Raw genomic sequence first — 22,449 nt, 5'->3', positions numbered from 1 at the left:
CTGCTCTCCACTACCTGCCGTGTGCTGGGCCCCGGGCAGCACAGAGCGGGACAAGAACAGGCTGAACAAGCTGGTCAGGAGCTCCGTCCTGGGCCCCCTTGACTCTGTGGAGGAGGTGAGGGACAGGAGGGTGTTAACCAAGCTCACCTCCATCATGGACAACACCTCCCACCCACTGCACGGGTCTGCAGAGGAGCTGAGCAGCTCTTTCAGTGGCAGACTGAGACACCCTCAGTGCAAGAAGAAGCAGGTCCTTCATCCCCACTGCTGTCAGACTGAACAACAAGACTGTAAAGTAACAAGTAAATTCCTCCATTGTGAGATCAATAAAGGCTCATCTTATCTTATTTAGGTCTTGTGATCAGAAACTTCAACACAAAGCTTCTTCCATCATCAAATATTAAGTAGATGTCGACAAATTTACCCTGCGATTGACCGGAAACTGTCTTTGTCCCCACAGTTTATGCCAAAGACGGCGGCCTGCCCCCGAACTCCGCCAAGACCACGGTGAAGATCCGCGTGCTGGACGAGAACGACCACGCCCCCGTGTTCGGCCGTCTCTTCTACAGCATCGAGGTCCCGGAGAACATGGAGCCGCAGCCGCTGTTCACCCTCAGGGCCACGGACCAGGACGCCGGCCCGAGCGGGGACGTCAGCTGCCGCGTCATAGGTGAGGGTCCCCAGGAATCACGCCCGAGTCGAAACTACGGGGTTTTTCCAAAGCAGGTGGATCATTTTGTCATTTCCAGGTGACATTTTTTGGCGATCTGCTAATTGCGACCTTTAACAATCTTAGTTTGATTGAGAAAATTGTCCCCGTCGTTTGACATTTCGGTTTACGAGCTCATCAGATTGACATTTCATCCATCAGAAATAAAGCTCACTCAGCCGGGGCAGAGCGTCCAACCGTATAATGCCAGCGGCCGTGCTCAGGTGTTTGAATCTCGTAACAAAGCAGTTTCTAACTTGACGGCAGCGATTGCTTTTGTGACTGAGGAGATTTTCAAACACCTGGGCACGTTCATGTGTCTCGAACTCAGCCTTTGCAGGGGAATGTTTTGGGTGAAGCGCTGGGATTTATGTCAAGGAAACCCAGCAGGCTCAATTCGAGTGTAATTATTCTTGTTTTGGTGTGGAATGTTTTAAATTCATCATCATAATTGTTCAATCCACTAGTGTTTCGGACCAAAAGAACAGTTTTCAGCCTGGATTTGAACATTGTCAGAGTTGAGGCCTGTCTCACATCTTCATAACTGTTCTATGTAGATTTTAGATCCGTAAAAAGGAAACTCAGCCGCACGGTGTCTCCAGCAGGTTAGACGACTGTAACGGCTGCTCACTGGCCTCTCGAAACGAGCTGTCAGAGCTGCAGTACATCCAGTCCTGACAAGAACCAGGAAATACGACCATATTAGTCCAGTGCTCCGGTCTCTGCACTGGCTTCCTGTCACTCAGAGAATAGAATTTAAAGGGGGGTATTATGCAAAATTGACTTTTTCAAGCTTTTTTCATGTTATTAAGTCATTCCCTCATTAAAAACATGCCTGAAGTGTTGCCTTGCCACATTCACGTATTTTTGAGTAATCTGTAAAAACTCTGATGGCGGCCATTTTAGGGATAGGTTTGCCTGAGTCCTCCTAGAAACGCCCCCACCTCCTGGAGACGCCTCCGAGCTTTCGTCACCAGCCGAGTAACCAACCACTGCTCCTCAGCAGAACCCCCTCCCCACTGATGCCAGAGACAGCGTGTGGAGGGGGCGTGTCGGAAAGGGTCAGAGGTTCTTAAAGAGACAGAGGCCTATTTCAAGACATTCACTACAGCCATTTTGAGAGAGCAATTTTATACAAGTCTTTTAATGGTTTAGCACCAAAGTCCATCTCTGACATGTTACAGCCGTATGAACCATCTCGGGCCCTGAGAACTTCAGGGAGGGGTCTCCTGGTGGTTCCCAGAGTCAGAGTTCCATGCAGCTAAAATCTGGAGCAGTCTTCACGAGGATGTGAGACAGGCCTCGACTCTGACAATGTTCAAATCCAGGCTGAAAACAGTTATTTTTACCCGTGCATGTGAGACTGAAAGCACTCTTGCCTTTTACTGCAATTGATTCATTTTTATGTTGATGTTTTATTGATTTTGTCTGTTTTATTGTAATTTTATGCAACTGTGAAGTGAACTAGAGACTTGCGTTTTTTTTTACATGCTCAGGATTTCATGCTCCTCTAAGGGCCACATTAAGGGCCTTGACACACGTGCTCTTACATGTCAGAGATGGACTGATGCTAAACCATGAAGAGACTTGTACTCAAGCAGAGCGGTGTTAAACTGTTACTTGCCGTATCTGGGGGCTCGGGTAAGGGTTAGGAACGGCTAATGTGATGTAAGTTGTGTTTCACTCACACAGATCTTACACATAGTTTTAGAAACTAGAAGGTCTTGGCTTTCAAAATGAGGTGTGACACTGGCATATAGGCTGCACTTTCTCATGGCAATACGCTTTGAGATTTGGATATGCACAATTTCTAACCCTACCTCTAACACTAAGATGACAGGTAATAGGTTCAACTGTTATCTGCCAGTTTAGGGTTAGGTTTAGCAATTATGAATATCCAAATATCAAAGTGTATTGACGGAAGAGAATATTATATATATAAAGCCAAGACCTTCTAGTTTCTATGTGTAAGATCTGTGTGAGTGAAACACAACTTACATCACATTTGTCGTTCCTAACCCTAATCAAAACCATAGACCTGACCCTATAACTATCCCTACATCAGGATCAGGGACGGCAAGTAACAGGTTAAAGTTTAGCCTCTTACTGATAATAACAACACCGCGACGATGGGGGGAAAGTGATGCTTCAGATTTGCAAACACAATTATCTTTACTTGTTTGGTTTTACATTTTGAAACTGTTGTGATTGGCTAAAATAAGGTGGCCTTGATACAAGCAAACTATTTTAATGTTTATTTCACTGTCATATTAATCTGATCAATTATCCATTTGATCTCTATTACCTGGAAGGTCTTTTCTTTTTCCATCTACTGCTACCGGTAACACTTTCCATTACGGGCCGGTAAGTGCATGGTACTTACAGTGGTAATTCTAGATACTTATTGTGGTACTTAACGGATACTATAGTGAGAATTACAAGGTATGTACTGTGATACTTCTAGATACAGTGGTAACTCTTAGTAATGAAGGTTGTACTTCTTGTTTTCCCTAATGCCGCTTTATATTGTTTTATAGTCACCCAATCCTAGAAATTACTTCTGTTTGTAGAAGTACCACATTTATTACCAATGAATTGCTGCTGTAGTATCCTTGAATTACCAATAAGTACCATAGATGTATCACTGTAAGTATTAGAAACTATCACTCAAAGTACCAAAGTAAATAGAAGTATAACCTTCATTACTAAGAGTTACGACTGTATCTCTTAGTAATGAGAGATACAGTGATAACTCTGTGTCTAACTGACCCTAATCCTAACCCCTAACCCTAATTATTGGTAAATACCACTTTTAGTACCACAATAAGTACCTAGAATTACCACTGTAATTATCCACTGTAAGTACCACAATAAGTACCACTGTCATTACTAGTAATTATCACTGTAAGTACCATGGACGAAGTGTTTCCCTGCTACCAAGGAAATCCATAGTCTTAACTTGTTTGTTTCTCTTCTGATTCCTCCATTAGCTGGCGACCCGTCCGGAGACTTCCACCTGGACCTCCACTCCGGCGTCCTGTCCACCTCTCGCCCCTTGGACCGCGAGCGCAGGGCCGGCTACACCCTCACCGTGCGGGCCACCGACCAGGGCTCCCCCCCCCTCAGCTCCACCGTCTCCGTCGAAATCACCGTCCTGGACATCAACGACCACCGCCCCCAGTTCGAGAGCCCGTCCTACACGGCCGACATCTCCGAAGACGTGCCCATCGGCTCCTTGGTCGTGGACGTCAAGGCCAACGACCTGGACCAAGGCGCCAACGGGCAGATCGTGTACTTCCTGAGCCAAGGGTCCAAAAGCATGTTCATCATCGACCAGAGCGCGGGTCGCATCATCACCGCCGCGCCCCTGGACCGAGAGAAAGTCGCCTCCTACACCTTCGATGTCTTCGCCGTCGACTCTTCGCCGGACGACCCGCGCAACTCCACCGCGCGGGTCACGGTTTACATCCAGGACGTGAACGACAACGCGCCGCACTTCATCCAGGACCCGCTCGTTCTGAACATCTCGGTGAGCAGCGTGTCCAGCCGGAGAGTCCTGGCCACGATGAAGGCGGAGGATAAGGATTTCGGCGCCAACGGGTCGGTGTTTTACCGCTTCGCCCATCCGGTGAGAGGGTTCACCATCAACTCGCTGACCGGGGACATCCAGGCGACGGAGAAGCTGCAGGGGCTGACGCAGAGCCAGAGGACGCTGATCGTGCAGGCCATGGATCAGGGGAACCCGGCGCAGTCGTCTTTGGGGGTGGTGGTCGTCTACGTCCGGGAGCAGGAGTACCAGGGGATAAAGTTCTCCAGGAACGCCCGGGATGTGAGTCTGCAGGAGAACGCGGCGCAAGGTTTGGACTTCTTCTTTCTAAGAATCACCAAAGAGGGTTTTTTCAGTTTAATTTCGGTTGAAAATGTTGCATTTGTAGGTCCGTTTCCAGATTTTGTTCCAGGTTGCACTTAAAGGAACAGGCCACCGTTTTTCCATTATGACATATGTTCTTACCTGAGCTTAGACGAGTTGTACCTGTCTGGTCTTTGTGCCCGTTTGGAGCTATTGGAATATACTGGGAGAGGCAAAATGCTAGCAACATCTTTGGTCGTTTTGCATGAATGAGGGCACGCACAAAAAACAGACAGGTACTCATTAACTCGTCTGAACCAGTGTTAATTTTGACAACATATTTTAATTTAGTTTTAGTCTTAGTCTTTTGACTGAAATGGAATTTAATTTTAGTCGAGATTTAGTCAAATAAATCGTCTCAATTTTAGTCTAGTTTGAGTTGACTAAAATTGCATGTAAATTTAGTCGACTAAACTTAAGACTAATTTAGTCGACTATGCATTTGTAATATTCATTATAATCATATTTAATCTTGTTCCTCTGCTTCATGGAGCTGTTTCCACATGAACAAAGCTCAGAGCTGATCCTTTGGCAGAGGATTTACATGATCTGAGGTTCTTTCAAACTGTCAATTGAAGTTTGGATGATTTTACTCTCTCATTTTTATTTTTATTTAGTCTTATTTTAGTCGACTAAAATATCTGGACATTTTAGTCATAGTTTTAGTCTCATGAGAAACTTTTAATTTAGTTTTAGTCCAATTTTAGTCGTCAAAAATATCACTTTGATTAAAATTAAGACTAAATATTTTAGTCGACGAAATTAACACTGGTTTAAACTCAGGCAAGAACATATCTCAGTGTGGAAAAATGGTGGCCTGTTCCTTTAACACAGTGGTTCCCAACCTTTTTTGTCTTGCGTACCCCGCGAGTCTCTCATTTTTACTTACTGTACCTCCAATTATTTATAGAAAGACAAATTAAACTGAGATTTTGTAGTATTTAGTCGTGTCTTGACTTCAAAATATCAGTGAAATTCACTTTTCTTTAAAATGCAATTCAGTTTTGTCTTCTTTTTGACCTCAATTCATTCCAAGGACACCCTGGGGTCCACGTACCCCTGGTTGGGAAACACTGCTTTAACATATGAACTCTCTCCTGGGAACAATTGATTTAGCTGATCTTCAAAATAACATAAATTACGCCTAGCATGATTTGTTGAGTTTAAAAGCCCTTAGACAAGACACCTTTTTTCACCAACAAAAAATATTATGCTATTATTATTATTATTTGAAAACTAAACAAATCCAAAACAAACAACAAATCTGTGTATCTAATATGTCAACAAAATAATCTCATAAATGTAAACCTGGCTCTTTCCACTATTTAGATTTTGATGCTGCACATTTAAAGTCAAATGTTTGGAAGTGTTTTTGTTTTTCTTTTATTTCAAGACCATTTACATTTTAGATTTTCACTGAAGGTGTTTGTTTATGAATAAACACATGGAATCATGTAAAGAAAAGAAAAAGTAAATCAATCCTTCAAAATAGCTGCCTTTTGTTTTAATTTCTGCTTTACATTTCTGACATTTTCTCCATGAGCTTCACGATGTCGGCACAGAAATGGTTTTGACTTCACCGACTGTTCAAACCATTTCAGGGACGACTTATGAAGCTCACTGAGAAAATACCAAGAATAAAGGGCGGCAAATTTTGAAAAGCTATAAATATAAAACATATTTTGAGTTATTTCACCCCTTTTTTGTTTCCTCTATAATCCCATGTGGTCTTTCATTGTTCAGTGTCTTCCATGAGAATCACACAATGGAAATAATGTTGAAAATAAAGAAAAATAAATGTATTGTCTCCAGTGTTTCGCCTTAAACACAGCTTCATCATAATGTTTTGTTTATTCTAGGCACAGTCGTGACCCAGACTCAGGCCCAGTATCCCGACGGCTCCCAAAACGGCATCAGCTACAGCATCTTCAGCGGCAACAGACTGAGCTCGTTCGGGATCAACACCATCACGGGTAACGTTTGAAAACCTGATCCTTTTCGTCATCCTTCACTCAAGAGGATTGGATCAAATCTCTCTTCTTAGTATTCTTAGTTTGCCGTTCGTTTGAGGTCAGTCCCTGTTGTGCTGACCCGTCGACTTTCTTCCCAGGAGAGATCTGGGTGCAGAGATCCGAGGGCCTGGACTTCGAGGAGAGCCCCAGACTCCGCCTGGTGGTGAAAGCCGAGACCGCGTCCTCCAGCTCGTACATGGCGGTGAACCTGATACTGCAAGACGTCAACGACAACCTGCCGCGCTTCCACCTGCAGAACTACGTGGCTTATATCCGCGAGGCCCAGGGACACGACTCCCCCATCATCCAGGTGCCCATCTACACCTCCAGATCTGTTTTTATTACGTGCGATACCAGCGGTTCTTTGGCTTCTTCATGTGGTGCTCAGAGTCATCTGCAATCTTTGACTTGTAATGTAGGGCTGTGCAAATTCGATTACCACCACCACCACCACCGAGTGTGGAGTGAATGAATAATGACTATGAAGAAACTTGTGATACAGGCTTGTAAAGGGCAGTACAACTGTAAGCCGCCAAATCACGTCTTATTATTATTCGTTTATGATAATATTTATATTTTTCATTTATATAGATACATATTAAACAAAATCTCTACTATATGCGGCCCGCGACCCGCCGTGGGAGCTGAATTTCGGCCCGCGACCCAAAATGAGATGGCACACCTGATCTAAAATATTCAATATCTTTAGTTACTTCAGAAACAGGAGCTCTTCGGACTCACTACCGCCATGTTAGTTTGATTAAAGGCACATTCTTACGATTAACTGCACACACGCAAGAAGTGGGAAGTTCTGTATAACCGGGAAATAACGTGTACATGCCGCTATGTCCCGGTTACTGTTGGAGAATCCATCCATTTTCTTCCACTTGTCCGTTTCCGGGTCCGAGCTGCCCAAATCACACTGCACCAGCCCCTTATGGCTCCCCCTGCAGGTGGTGGGTCCACAGAAGGACGGCCTCACGATAAACCGGGCCTGTTGGTCTCTCATAAGGGGCTTCTGAACCGCTCTTTGTCTGACCCGTCACTTAGGACCTGTTTGCCCTGGGAGACCCTATTGGGGGCACGAAGCCCCGACAGCAGAGCTCCTGGGATCATTGGGGCGCTCAAACCCCTCCACCACACTGCAAAAAGTAATGAAGTAGATTAGTATAAAAGTCTCAATTTGAGCATAATAATCCGAATTTGAGATGTTTCGACAATGAAAGGTGTAGGTGGGCTCCTGAACCCAGATTATTTCACTTGTTTTGAGACGTTTCTGACTCGTTTCAATACATTTTGTCCTTATTTCAAGTAATTTTCTTCGCCAATGGGGCAAGAACATTGATCTTATCTCATTGGCAGTTTTACTTTCTTATTTCAAGTGAGATTTACCTTAGAACTGGTCACAAACGTCCTCAAAAGAGCAAAAAAAAAACTTGGTCAGATCAGGAAAAAAGGCTAAATGAGATAAAACTGCTTTAAACAAGAAACATTTCCTCAATTCAAGACATTTAAGCCGATGCTTGATATTCAGTGCACGTTAAGGTGGCGGTTCCAGGAGGGGCAGTTGGAGAATCCCAGCTGGATATTCCTTGTTTCTCATTACCGGGAAACCGGTGTTTTCAGGTTTCTATAATCTGGAAACTGCACTTATACGACCAAAGACAAAACCGGATTATTAAAAACTCAAGTGCCTGTAAACTCACTCATATGCACATTTTCAGTGTCTTCAATGTGCAAAGGCGTCACACCGAAACAATGACCGGTTTCCCCTTCGTCCTTTACGTCTTCGCGCTGACGCAAGCTCGATGAACTCAAAGAGCGGATCCGTTTTTCTTTGGCAGCGAAATGCACCTGCAAAACTGTCAACTCCACGTGTGCAGCCAAATCTAATCGCCCATGTGCTTCTTTCCCTTTGGCTGCTCCCCTCGGCTCTGTTCTCTCACACACCATTTACATACTGGCAGAGCGGAGTGTCCTGAATACTGAATAAATATGTACATGCTTTGGCTTTATTCCCACAGTTTTATTGATTTGTGGTTTACATCTCACCCCTGACACAGCATTATCATATAAAAAACTGTGGCTTATTAAAATGCTGTGCACCGTAACCTAAAGTAGTTCAGATGCACAGGACAATCCTCATTATCATCGAGCCATAAGAATAATAATGTGATCATTACAGGGAGATGGTGCAATGGTTTAAAGGGCCTGTATTATGTAACGGCGACAGGTGCAACACGTGTATCAGAGCTGCCAATACATCCATCAATATAGAATCAACTTTCTGGAGCTTTAAACCGTGTTGTAATTAACCTCCTAACCCCCGCCTGAACCAAGAGGATCTTTTTTCCTCACGTCATCAGATTTTTTATCCATCATTTTTTTTGTTGGGTATTCAACTCATTTTTGTAACTTTTTTAATCATATTTTTGTCACATTTTTGTCTTTTTTTTTTTTCAATTTTTCTAATTTTTCGTCAATTTTTTTTGTCAATTTTTTGTCATTTTTTGTCATTTTTTTGTCCATTTTTTATCAAATTTGTGTCATTTTTTTGTCACATTTTGGTCATTTTTTTTGTCAATTTCTTGTGACATTTTTGCCACTTTTTCATCAATTTTTTGTCACTTTTTTGTCAATGTTTTCTCACTTTTTTTGTCACGTTTCCATCACTGTTTTCGTCTCAGTTTTGTTGCTATTTTCACAGCTTTCTTCCAGAAGCTTTTGGACTGGGGTAAAGCCAAACTGGAGAAAATGTGCTCGGTTCAGGTGGGAGTTAAGGGGTTAAAGGTTTCGCCAATATATTGTGTTGATGTTTGGGTATTTTACAATATCAGCCGGTCTAATGGAGCCGAAAGTGATAGAGAAATGAGCCTCCCACAACTTCCTCAGCCTCGGAATTTCATATATTTCATGCTGCTGACTTTCGCTTATAGTTATCGGAATCACAAGAGGTAGAGACTTACCAGTTTTTAGTTTTGGAATCGAGCTCTCTGAAGTTTCTACTAAACATGAATGTCCTGAATAAAGCGCCCCCTGCTGTCACATTTCAACATACACAGCATTATAGACGAGACGTTTGGAAAAATCGGCCAAAAATATCGACCGTGCATATCGGCATTGGCCAAAGAAAAACCCATATTGGTCGACCTCTAGTTGTATTGTTTTTTTTGTGTGTGTCAAAAACAGAACTTAATTCACCCAGTTTTCAGTGTCCTTCCAGTTCAGTTTCTTCTTCTACTGCTGACACTCCCATCTGTACTTGGGTTACATTGCGTCACACACATTTTTAAAGCAGTACTAAGTAACTCTTTCCCCTAGAGGCCATAAGCGCAACTGCAGGTGTCGCAGCATGTTGCGATTTTTTAACTTATTAATTGTCCGTGAGAGTAAATACTATACTATAAATACTGTACATCCAAATACACAATGGAAATACATTTTTGCTCAAACTTGGCTATAAATACTGTTTAAGTGGCGCTAGCCCACAGTTAGCTTCGCCCGTTAGCCTGTTAGCTTCTTCTTCGTGATTCCATTAGTGTGTATTGGTGTCTCCGACCCGGTGGCAGTCAAGTTGCAATTGTGGTTTTCTGGCCAAAGACACCAGGGGGAGATGAAAGACCCCCCAGTCATCCCATGAACACTTGTATTACTCCCAGAGGGACGACGGAAAGGATTTATTTATTTATTTAAGGTAAACAAGTTACTTAGTGCTGCTTTAAAGCCCATAATCCAATCGGGTCTGAACAGTTCTGTGCTCAAAGTGTGTTCATCACGCCACCCTAACCACATTTTATGTTGAAATTTAGTATTTTTATTCCCTCGGCTGCCTGCAGAGGGAGCTACAGGCGGAATCTTCACCAGCCTTGGCACCTGTGTGTTATTATTTCACATTATAAATTGTAAAATGCCAATGATAAGCACCTAAAATAATGTTTCACCAGCCTTTGACATAGATCAACAACGTCATCTGTGTTTCCATCTTTCTATCAACTATATAAAACTGTCCTCTTTTTGCTTGGGCTGTTTCTGTTGAACACCCACAACGATCGTCTCGAATCCCCGGGTGTTTCAGACCAATGGAGTGGCGGTGTTGCCGTGAAAACACCGATTTAAACTGGAGCTTTTCTCGTTTGATTTTGCTATGCTAATGAATTCAGCTTTTGACAGGTTATGTTTCTGTCCCTGTGAAGCGATTCAGAACATTCACTGATCCGGATGAACCAATTGGACAAGTGAACAAGCACCTGTGAGCATTCCTTTAGCTCTAGTTTAGTTCTGTTACCGTCCTGTCCTCGGGCTGTTTTCAATCTGGTGTGTTGAGAGTCCTGTTGTTGAGAGAAACACTGCTCTAAAAGACGCCGTCGTGTGTTTTCCTCCAGGTTTCTGCAGAGGACTCGGACCAGGGGCAGAACGCTCAGCTGACCTACTCCCTGCGCTCGTCCTCCATGAGCGCCCTGTTCAAGATCGACCCCGTGACCGGCAGCATCAGCACGGCCGCCATCATGGACCGCGAGATCTGGACGCAGACCAAGTGAGTCCTGGACTCTTGTATTAGTGATAATCTGTTATTTTAAGCCAACAACCTTTTACCCCCTGAGAGCTGCTCAACCTTTGAATACGATAAACCGAGCCAAGATTAGATTATATACAATATATTGTCTCCTTATGTAGACAGCAGAAAGACCTGCTACATATAAAACTACTGCAATAGAGGTTTACCATGCAGGATGTGACTGGTGTCAGCTGCTGTTTTCTGTTTCGTAACTGTCTCCTCCAACATCTCCTGCAGAGAACAGAGTAGAGGCGACCCAATGGTTTCCCTGTTCTCCATATCAAGTTTAGGAGCAGTGATTTTAGCTCAACTTTCAAATAAACAACCCAGCAGTGGTGCTCAGAGCAAAAGTACAGATACTTCTGGTCAAGTATGACTCAGAAAAATAACTTTGCAGCTTCAAAAACATGTGCATTTTAAGGCTTTTAACACAGTGAGTGCCATTGAGTCGTCTTCTGTACTCAGTGGTTGGAGTCTCGAACGTTTCGCCTCTCATCCAAAAGGCTTCGTCAGCGAACTAAGGTTCCGTTCAGTCCGCAGCCTAGATAAAGACCAAAAGGGGGAGGGGTTGGGGTAGGCCCGGCTCCTTCCCCAGAAACTACCGGTACTCTCACCTGTGAGTAAACACCTTTGAAGTAGAGTGTCTCTAACGACCTGCTCATCCCAGGGTATCGATGTGTCCTGATGTGTCCAAAGCTGATCTAATACACCTTATGTGTGATTTTGGTAGCTCTGTGGTGAACAGAAGTGAAAAAAACGACGATCAAGAACTTATGAAAAGTCACATCTGGACATTTCATACATATTATTGTGTTTCTTTTCTTGTTGTTCAATCCGAGAACCAGGCTGTTTAAATGCACACGCCATAAAAAGCGATCGATAACACGCGGTGGTTCAATACGTGTCAACAATGTTGTCCTTGAAAATTGACTTGAAACAGATATTTAGGCATTTGCCATAACTTTAGTGTCTGTTCAGAGAGGATGGAAGAGGAGAGGAGGAGTTAATCAGAAGGAGAGAGTTTCATAAAACACACATTATCTCAGAATCTAGAACCTATAGAGAGCTTAGAGTCTCCCCTTTCAAACGAGCCATAGCATGTGTCCATAGCTATAACATAGAACACACTGTGGTGCTACATATATGATGAAAAATGGTCTGGATTGTTGGCATCTACAGCTAAATCCCCAAAACAGCTCAGCCTCAATGTGTTAAAATGACCAAAACACATGGACAAATGTAGTTTTTACTTTGGAACCTTTATAGAAATGTAGTGGAGCAGAAAGTATTATATTTGTCTTCCAAATGAAGTGGAGTAAAAGTCATACATTTCCTTAAATTTACAGTTACTGACCACCTCTGCAAACTGTACTGAATAATTGATGCAATGCAGGCTCTGCATAAAGTTAGTTTGACCTTTTCCTCAACACCAGACAGCCTCAACCTTTTCAAAAGTGTAAACGCTGGTGTACATGATATTATTATTACACACAGTTTTTGTTACAGTGTTTCTCACAAAGGATCCAAAAGTAGAATCTGCACAACTGCATTGGCTCAGTGATGTTTTATTCTTACTGCACCACAAGTTCAGACTCGAGCCCTTCATCGAACAATAAAGGAAAAGGTTTTTAACTCTTTTACTGAGCAGGATCTCATGGTCGTTATTTCTGCACAGACTGGTGGTGACGGCGACCGACCGGGGCACGCCGCGGCTGGCCGGATCCGCCACTCTGACTGTGATCATCGTGGACCTGAACGACAACAGCCCCATGATCCCGGTGCCGCGGGAGCTCCGGGTGCCCGAGGGTGAGACGCTCTTACTTTGAAGGAGCTTTTATTCTGTAGGAGACGGCTCGCGGCGGCGCAGCGGGCGGCCTGACCCCATTACCAGACCACTGCCAAGTTCCTCTGCGCTTTTCCTGTCAGACACTTTCAAAGGAACTGTCCACAATCCAGACTCACTCAAAACTCTGTCATGTCTTAAACCTTTCCTTATTTCAACATGACTTCAGGCACACGATTCTTAAACCATTTTCAAGCCTTAATGTCCTAAAGCGCTTTTAAGTTCAAAGTTGTAAAGTAACAGCTTTACACATAACGACAAAAAACATTTCTGTCTATGATTTGTTCTTGACAAAGAGTCATAAACTTTTGGACCCACAGGGCATTTGCCTGATCATATTGTAGACAAAGTTTCTCAAAGCTGTCATCTGTACTGGGATGTTTTAGCTGAGTAATCACTACATGATTGTTTTGCCCGATTTTGCAATAATTCTCAGTCGCAGTGAGTTTTCTCGAGTCGTGACGAGTCGCAGAGAGTCGTGTCTCGTAGGGTGGGGGGATTCAAGACTGCCGTGACTGCCAGTCTCCGCAACATCTCCGCAGCTCTTACATCATTGCACGCACACAAAGGGTCTATATCACGACCTTCAGACTAGTTGGAGACTCATGTTGCCTCTGGTCACGGAGATGTCTCAGAGACATCCGCTGGAGATGAGGTGATACCACTGCTTGAGACCGCATAGACCTCTCGGGGCCCACATGGAGACTTTAAAAAGTGAAGGGCCCCTGCAGCCGCATCTCAGTCAAACTATGGTGTTGTTTCACTGATTTATCAATGACAGCGCGCACTCACTTTCCGCCTACTTTGCCACATATCACACAGTCTGCTGAAGTGAATGAGCAGGAGAGACCGACCGCCTTCCCCCCGTCACTTCCAAGGTGCTTCTCCGCTCGTGTCCCCGCTCGGCTGTCTGGCTCCCAGGGCTTGTTTCGCCTCATGCCCGGCTGCTTGTCACTCGAGTCCCGGGCGCTGCTCTCATGTTTCTCTGCTCGGACTCGGGACATCGGCCACACACTCATTTAAACTCTCTTCTTATTGTCTCTAGCGGAGAATCAGTACAGTAGTTTGGCGAATAGATGAGAGTAAAGCTGTTGTCCGTGGTCTTTTTGTCTCAAAGAGGAGTCGAATCCACAGGGTTTTCATGAGCACAGTTACTTACAGTAACCCTGGTACTCCGAATGAATCAGTAAGTCTCCAACTAGTCTCCAGGCCTGTGAGATAAGCCCTTTAACCCCAGTCACAAGAAATTAAACATGTTTGAATTTTAAGCCAGTATAAAACCGTAGCTACCTTCCTTTTCATTTTTCATTTCATTTAATTTCATTTCATTTTTTATTTATTTCAATTGTTCTGAATATTTTCATTTTTACAAAAAATAAATAATGCTGATAATCCTCAGACAATTGAAAAGGAACACAAAGAAGACAAACTTATATTATGTGCCCCTTTCTCCAAAAAAAAAAAGAAACATTTACAAGATGGTCTGATGTAACAACACATCGGTCACAAAAAAACAACAATCCCACCACCAGCAATAAGCAGTCGCAAGTTTTTCTATCATATCAGTGGCACAAATAACAAAGCAATGGCCACAGTAAGACTCATGCAGAGCACGTTAAACAGGACAACATTATATCATTGTATATATAACATTATATCACCAATAGTTCACAAGGACCATTTTTTTTCCAGCCACATTTCAACCACAAACAGAGATTAGCATCACTCACTTCCATGCTGTGTTCGGACACTGCAGCTGCTTCTCTCCTCCTTCACGGGGCTGATGTCTGTCCGCCTCCTCTACTTATTAAATCCACAGGAAATACGTCCCGCTTATTTGTGTCGCCGACTGTTAATTTCCATTTGAGAGATCTTTAATCAAGTTCAGGAAGACTCATCCCTGCAGCGCTGAACTGTGTTCTGCCGACAGCGATCACAGGACTTTGTTGATGTGTTTCTCTCATTTGCAAACAGTCGCGTGTCTTTGCTGATCTGGGGTCAGTTTTTTTTTCTCCAAAGAGAGAAATCGAGCTGGAGTGAGGACAGAGACACAGCCGCTGCATCAGCCGTTTGACAGAACTTGTACTGCAGCTAAATTGAGTCGTGTAGTGCGGACACAATCTCTTAAGACTCAAGAAATCGTGTAGTGCGTGCTCAGTTATGGTGTTGTGAACTGACAGTGACTTTTTATGGAAATTCTCAGCAGATGAAAGCATTTTGGACCATTTTTTTGGGCATTTTTTACATCCATCTGAAAGTGGAGCTAAAATAGAATAAAATAAAAGTTCATCAATGCCAGTATTTTTAAAATGTAAAGCTTTTTGATAACGATTTAGGCCTTGATTTTAGCAAAATTCATTCAATGACTCAATACGCTGCCTTAAGTTCCGAGATATAGAGATTTTTATCATAAATTTCAACATCTCCCCCCCTCCCCCTCACGCAGACACCATGATCGGGACCATCATCACCCAGGTGACGGGGAACGACGTGGACTCCGGCCCGGCCCTGTCCTACACCCTGCACCTGGGCCCGGACAGCGAGGGCCTGTTCGGGATCCACCGCTTCGGGGGCGGGGTGGCTCTGACCGCGCCCCTGGACTACGAGAAGAGGTCCTGGTACACCCTGACCATCCACGCCTCCGACTCCAAACACCACAGCGAGGCCAACCTGACGGTGCTGGTGGAGGACGTCAACGACAACTGCCCCGTGTTCACGCAGGAGCTGTATCAGGTGAAGACTCCTGAGTCGTTTTTTTGTAGGTTTTCCCACCAGAAAACCTACAAAACAATGGATCCCCTTTAACCTCTTAACTCCCACCTGAACGGATCCCATTTTCTCCAGTTTGGCTTTACCCTAATCAAAAAGATTCTTGGGGAAAAAGGGCAAAAATGTGACAAAAATTCAACAGAAATGTGACAAAAACTCAACCCAAGAGTGACAAAAATGTGACAAAAATGCGACAAAAATGCAACGAAATGTGACAAAAATGCAACAAAAATGCAACAAAAATGTGACAAAAACTCAACAAAAATGTGAGAAAAATGTGACAAAAACTCAACAAAAATGTGACAAAAATTCAGCAAAAATGCGACAAAAATGTGACAAAAAATTGACAAAAATGTGACAAAATGTGACAAAAAGCTCAACCAAAAAGTTGCAAAAATTCAACAAAAAGTGACAGAATTCAACAAAAATGTGACAAAAATGCAACAAAAATTCAACAATAAATCAACAAAAATGTGACAAAAATGTGCCAAAAACTCAAAAAAAAAACATGCAAAAGGTGACACAACACAGCAACACCGCGAGGAAAAAGGTCAGTTTTGTGGGTCTTAGCTTTCAAATGAGGTTTTACACAGCCAAAAGAGGACAGGATGCATTTGGTTTAGGCAGGTGGTGGTTAATATGCTTAGTTGGAAGGAATAAAATAAAAAAGCGGTATTTAAAAGTCAAGTTTGAAACAGCTCATCATCGAGCCATGTAGCCAGACACCCCTTAAATTCACCCAGACTGACAGGAATTGTCCAGGGAGTTGAGTGCCTGTGCAGCCAGAAAGAGACATGACCTTTGCATCACTCCAGCTGCAGGCAACGTCCCATCTGGCATTGCACAGGTTGGCCGTTGCACATGACAGGGCAATACTCTCTGTGTGGGACTGGAAGAGTCCACAGCTGTAGGTGAGAGTCCATGATACAGTTTTTAGGCAAAACAAAAAATGAGCCAGTGGTTTAAGCTTTCAATCCTGCCTCAAACTCCTTTCGTTATGTTTCCACAGTCCTGTTATTCCTGACTTTCCAAACCACACAGCTGTAGGACCTCACTACATCCCCACTGTTGCCTATTGTTGTTGATTATAGTCGTTAATTACATGTTGTCCGCCTACAGGTGACAGTCTCTGAGCATCTCCTGGCGGGCAGCGCGGTTGTCACGGTAACTGCCACGGATAGAGACTCCGGGGACAACGCGCAGATCACCTACCGCGTCATGTCTTCGTCGAGAGGCGCCTTCTACGTCGACCCCAACAATGGTGAGGGAAATCTGGTCTCGAAAGTGGGCTTGGGACGATCATTCAAAAACACAGCCGAAGCACAGCTTATTGCTGATTGGCTGATAGACGTCACCTGACCCTGTTCCTAGCCCTAACTTGAACCATATCTCCATTGGTGCCCAAATTTCTTAATAATACTGACATTTTCTGACATATTTCACTGCATAAGTTAATCAAAAATACAACACAGATGGAGCATCCAGTTGGCTTTTGAATATAGACATTCCCCTCATTCAAATGACTACTTTTACAACATACTTTAATGAGGTAAAAAGGATGTAACCCTACAAAACGAAAAAGTAAAAAAAAAGTCAGGTATTGGTCATTTAAGAAATTAAATATGCCTTTTTATAAGAGCATTTGGACATGAACGATGGATGGATGGATGGATGGATGGATGGATGGATGGATGGATGGATGGATGGATGGATGGATGGATGGATGGATGGATGGATGGATGGATGGATGGATGGATGGATGGATGGATGGATGGTTGGGTGAATGGATGGGTGGATGGGTGGGTGGGTGGATTGATTGACGGATGGATGGATGGATGGATGGACTGATGGACTGATGGACTGATGGATAGATTGATTGTCTCATATTTAAGTGCCTCTCTTTGACTGTTACTGTCCTTTCCTTCCAGGTACTCTCTTTGTCAAACAAAAGACCGAGTTTGACTTCGAAAACCCCTCCGTCCTGGTCCTGGTCGAGGCCCGAGACCACGGGACGCCGCCTCTTTCCTCCGTGGCGACTGTCCAAGTGCAAGTGTCCGACGTCAACGACAACGCGCCCATCTTCCACCAGTCGGAGTACCGGGCCACCCTGTCCGAAGACAACCTCCCGGGGTCCACCGTCCTCACCCTGGAAGCCATGGACGGGGACCTGTCCCGGGAAAACTGCGGGTTCGACTTCGCCATCGCCAGCGGCAACTCGGGAAACGCCTTCCAAATCGAAAGCAGCGTGCGTTTCTTGGAGGGGAAGGGGTTCCAGACAGTCGGCAGCGTCATTCTGGTGGAGGAGTTGGATTTCGAAGCCGTGCCTAAGTATAACCTGACCGTAGTGGTGTCCGATCGGGGGATACCTCAACGCAGCTCCAGCGTGCCTATAGTTATAAGCATTACCGACGCCAACGACAATCCCCCAGCCTTCAGCCGAGCGGAGTATAACATCGTCTTGAGCGAAAGTGCGTCGGCCGGGACGGAAATCTTACACCTTTCTGCCATCGATCCGGATTCGGCGCCCAACGGAGAGGTGCAGTACTCCATAAGCTCGGGAGACGAAAGCGAACTCTTTCAGATGGACACGTGGACAGGAGCGCTGAAACTCCGGAAAGCCCTGAACACCGAAAGCCAATCGTCGCACATGATTGTAGTCCAAGCCACGGACGGGCACGGCCACTACGCGTTCGCCCCAGTGACGATCGAGGTCAAAGACATCAACGATAACCGCCCGTTCTTCCCGCTCAAGCAAGTTACGGCGAGCATCAGGGAGAACCAACCCAAGAATGCCTTAGTTACTATTTTGCACGCCATCGACCATGACAGAGGAGTGTACGGACAGCTGAAATATCTCATGCTGGACAATGCGATGGAGGGCAAGAACGCTTTTCTGATCAACCAAACCACAGGAGAAATACGCACCCGCTCGAGTTTTGATTTCGAAAAGGTCAGCACTTTTAGTTTCGCCGTTGCCGCGGTGGACGCCGGGAACTACTCGGCAACCGTGACGGTCCAGGTTTACGTCACTGGATTGGACGAATACGACCCCGTTTTCTCTTCTCCTGAGTTTTTGTTCGAAGTGCCTGACGGGGCGAGGAAAGGCCAGGTCATTGGCAAAGTCCAAGCCAAAGATGAGGACGGAGGTGTTGACGGTGTTGTCCTCTATTCCTTGCTGGACACATCCCCGTATTTCGAAGTCAACAAGTCCACAGGGGAGATTTCGCTGAAGATGGACAGCTACAATAGACAAGTCAGTCGTTCTAAAAGAGAGCTTCGCCAAATGGCTCTCGAGGTGACGGCGCACAGCCCTTTGGAGACATCCCGGGTAGGAATGGCCAAAGTCACGATAGATGTGACCCATACAGCTTTTGGCATTCCGACGGACATGAACACGGTGCTTGTTAGTGTCATCGCGGTATCTCTTGGCACTATAGTCATCCTAATATTAATCGCCGTAGCTTTATGTTTCGTCAAACTACGGCGGCAAAGGAAGTACCACAAGGGGCACGGGCGTAAATCGGGATCTAGCACGATGATGCACAGGTTTGAGGAGACAAAAATCGCCGCAAATGAAATCATCTACCACCAAGCCCTGCCGGGATACACCACTGAAAGTAGCACTAACGCGGGTCCGTTCACCCGCGGGGGATCTTTGGACCCTTCCCATTCGAGCGGGCGCGGATCGGCCGAGGCGGAAGCGGCGGAGGACGACGAAATCCGAATGATCAACGAATACCCGAGGGTTTCCAGCATATCTTCGTCGATGCAGGAACGGATATCGGCAAGAGGTCCCGATTCCGGAATACAGCAAGACGCCGACCAGCTGTCCGACGTGTCCTGCGAACCGTCCATAGACGCGAGCTCGTGGTTCAAGAGGAAGAAAAACGGCAGTCTGAATGGGTCAATCATGTCGGGCCAGACGTACAGAGACGACGGCAGTAGCTATGTCAGCGTCGGGAGAGGGCTTAACATCTCACACCCAAAAGACTACACCTTCCCCGCGGATGGAAAGCCGGCAGTCGACGGGTCACTGACAGCCATCGTGGCCACCGACGAGGAGCTAAGAGGAAGCTACAACTGGGACTACCTTCTGAACTGGTGTCCGCAGTTCCAGCCGCTCGCCAGCGTCTTCACCGAAATCGCGCGGTTGAAGGACGAAACCACCCCGCATCATTCGCGACGGCACTTTCACCACAAGGCGAAGGTCACGGAGTCCCGCATCGACCCGCCGCCGCTCATAACCTCCGTGGCCCACCCGGGGGCTAAAACGGTGCCACCCAAGCCCGCCGTCGGAAGGACTTACCCGCACCTGGGGTCCTTCCGGAGGTCCCCCTTAAGCGACCAGGGATCGATCTCGTCAGCCGCGATGTCGCCAAGCTTCTCCCCGTCGCTGTCTCCGCTGGGGGCGCGCTCTCCCGCCGTGACGCCATTCAACGTCTCGCAAGGCCCCACCGCGTCCATCATAAGCACAAACGACCACCATCTTGAGCAGCACGGTGAGGAAGTGGAGCTGAGGATTTGAAGGAACTTGAACTCTCTTGCCCCGTAGTTGTTCAGTCCAAAATGGAAGCACTCTTCTACTCATGTGTTACGGAAACTATCAAGTGACATTTTGAGGAACTTTCTTATCATAGAGGGTACGCAGATGCACATTTGTTTTTGATGCTCAATCCGAAACGCTGATGGATCTCTTTAGGAAAAAAGTATGAAAGTAAATACTTTCCAAGGCAGTGGTTCTCAACTGGTGCTGTGTCGGAACTCACCACCATCACCTTAAAATGACAAGCAATGACCATAAAAATAAAACAATTTCTTATGTATGATGTTAAAGACAGTACTGTTCCACACATTTATAGTTAAATAAAGCTTATGAGCCTATAAAGCTGAATAATCGTCATCAAAAGCACTCAGCAAGAGTTCTAACCAATCCAGGTAGTCTTTTTGTACTTTGTTACTCTAAGGCACTAGTTCCTCACATTCCCCTTGACTTGTTCATTTATACTCCGAGTACCCCCTACCTTGAGGATCTTGCCAATATTACTGCATACTCTCAAAATCTAACTTTTTACTGAAAAAACATAATTAAAACTATCTTTCATTTGCAATTAAAAATGAAAGTTTACTCTTCTTTTTTAATCTAGTACCCTGCCCAGTGCTTAAGTACCCCTGGTTGGGAAACACTGCTCCAAGGCACCATAACAAGCAGTGACCCAAAGAATTGAATGTAGATATAATGTAAAATACAGTATTTTCAACGCAAATTATTGTTGAATAAATATTACATTCACCTAAAAAGCAGAAATCATGGAAATCAACCTGATTACTATAATTTTACCAAACTCATGTGGTGTTTCTAAACTTTCTCAGTGGATAAATATTGTTCCCAATCCCACTAAGAATGATTGAGCGGTGGCAAAGTGACGCAGGTGGGACCATTTCAATTTCAGTTCTACGTCTATCATCCATCACTCAATGGAACTTTAGGTGAAGACAATGCAGCAAGGTCTGTGTTTGGCTGAGTTTGCAACAAAATGTACTTTAAAACAAAAAGTCAGGTATCTCAGCTGTAACCTCTTAAACAACCATATTATCACCAGTTTAAAAAAGCATAGAAATAGCAACAAACACGCATCAAAATGGGTGGAAAAAAAGACTGAAAACGCAACCAAACGGTTAGAAAACAGGCGTCATCAAAAACATGACAAAAAAGCAACAAAAAAGTGGCGACTATGTGAGTAAAAATGTTGGATCACTTTTGTAGGTCTTTATATATGTATTTATAAATACATATAAAGACAGTCTGGAATTGTGGTAATAGGACGCAAATTCTAAATCGAGACTGGAGGCGGGGCTAACGATCGCCATGATTGTTTGTTTCTTGCTGTGGCTTTAAGGACAAGTCCAGCCCATTTAAAACAGAATAAAGGGCACTGGTAATAGATCGTTATGTCGCGGCCGCCATCTTCACTGTTTTGGGTGAAGATGACGCACCGTTAACTCCCGCCTCCTGTGCTGTGATTGGCTCTGCCTGGTTTTGCCGTAGTCACCATTCAAATGGCACAATTCCAGACTGTATCTCTGAAAATGGAGGATCAGTCTGCCGTGTGCCAGGTTAGGTCTTTCTAGGCTTTCAAATGAGGAATATAGTCTGTAAGCTCCCGTCGAGAAGCTTTTACATTTGGGTAACGCTGAATTGGAGAAAATGTGCTCAGTTACGGCGGAGGTAAAGAGGCTAAGTGGATTGTGAGCCTTGGCCAAAAATGTTTGTTGATTAATTATTTCAATATCGTCTTATTATCGAGGTTTGAACCAACAGAACTTAGTAAATGAATAATGCATTTTCATATTAATGACATTCTATATTCTTCAATTGTAAAGTAAGACATGATAAATGGATGGTGCGTCCTGAAGCTGCACCCGTTGAGAACCACTTGATTAGACCAAACCTAAAATAAGTCATTTGTTAATTCACATACACTTGGATTTTTTTTTAAAACAAGTCAGAACAGACAAAAAACTTAATTAGAAATCCCCCCAAATTCCTTTTTCCAATCAAGATTAGGATTGAGCTCAAAAAGTCGAGCCATGACACATTTTCGAAAGGTTTTTTTGTTATAAATATCCAGCTGTTTCTCATTGTTAACTTAA

General features: G+C 44.5%; 1 protein-coding gene across 1 annotated transcript in view; it reads left to right on the top strand.

Moving 5' to 3' along the window:
• LOC306975537 (protocadherin-16-like) overlaps positions 1-20,440 on the top strand; it is a 327,999-nt gene extending 307,559 nt beyond the window's left edge. Inside the window, exons 13-21 of the mRNA XM_079573110.1 lie at positions 461-670; positions 3,700-4,566; positions 6,479-6,592; positions 6,730-6,941; positions 11,014-11,165; positions 12,862-12,992; positions 15,476-15,762; positions 16,918-17,059; positions 17,727-20,440. Of these exons, the coding sequence (XP_079429236.1) occupies positions 461-670; positions 3,700-4,566; positions 6,479-6,592; positions 6,730-6,941; positions 11,014-11,165; positions 12,862-12,992; positions 15,476-15,762; positions 16,918-17,059; positions 17,727-20,323 (4,712 nt within the window). The 3' untranslated portion in view covers positions 20,324-20,440. The remainder of the gene's footprint in view (positions 1-460; positions 671-3,699; positions 4,567-6,478; positions 6,593-6,729; positions 6,942-11,013; positions 11,166-12,861; positions 12,993-15,475; positions 15,763-16,917; positions 17,060-17,726) is intronic.
• Positions 20,441-22,449: the final 2,009 nt, after the last annotated feature.

This window comes from Gobius niger (assembly GCF_951799975.1).
Source record: "Gobius niger genome assembly, chromosome: 1".
NCBI classification, from domain to species: domain Eukaryota; kingdom Metazoa; phylum Chordata; class Actinopteri; order Gobiiformes; family Gobiidae; genus Gobius; species Gobius niger.
This window is presented reverse-complemented; position numbering and strand designations above follow the sequence as displayed.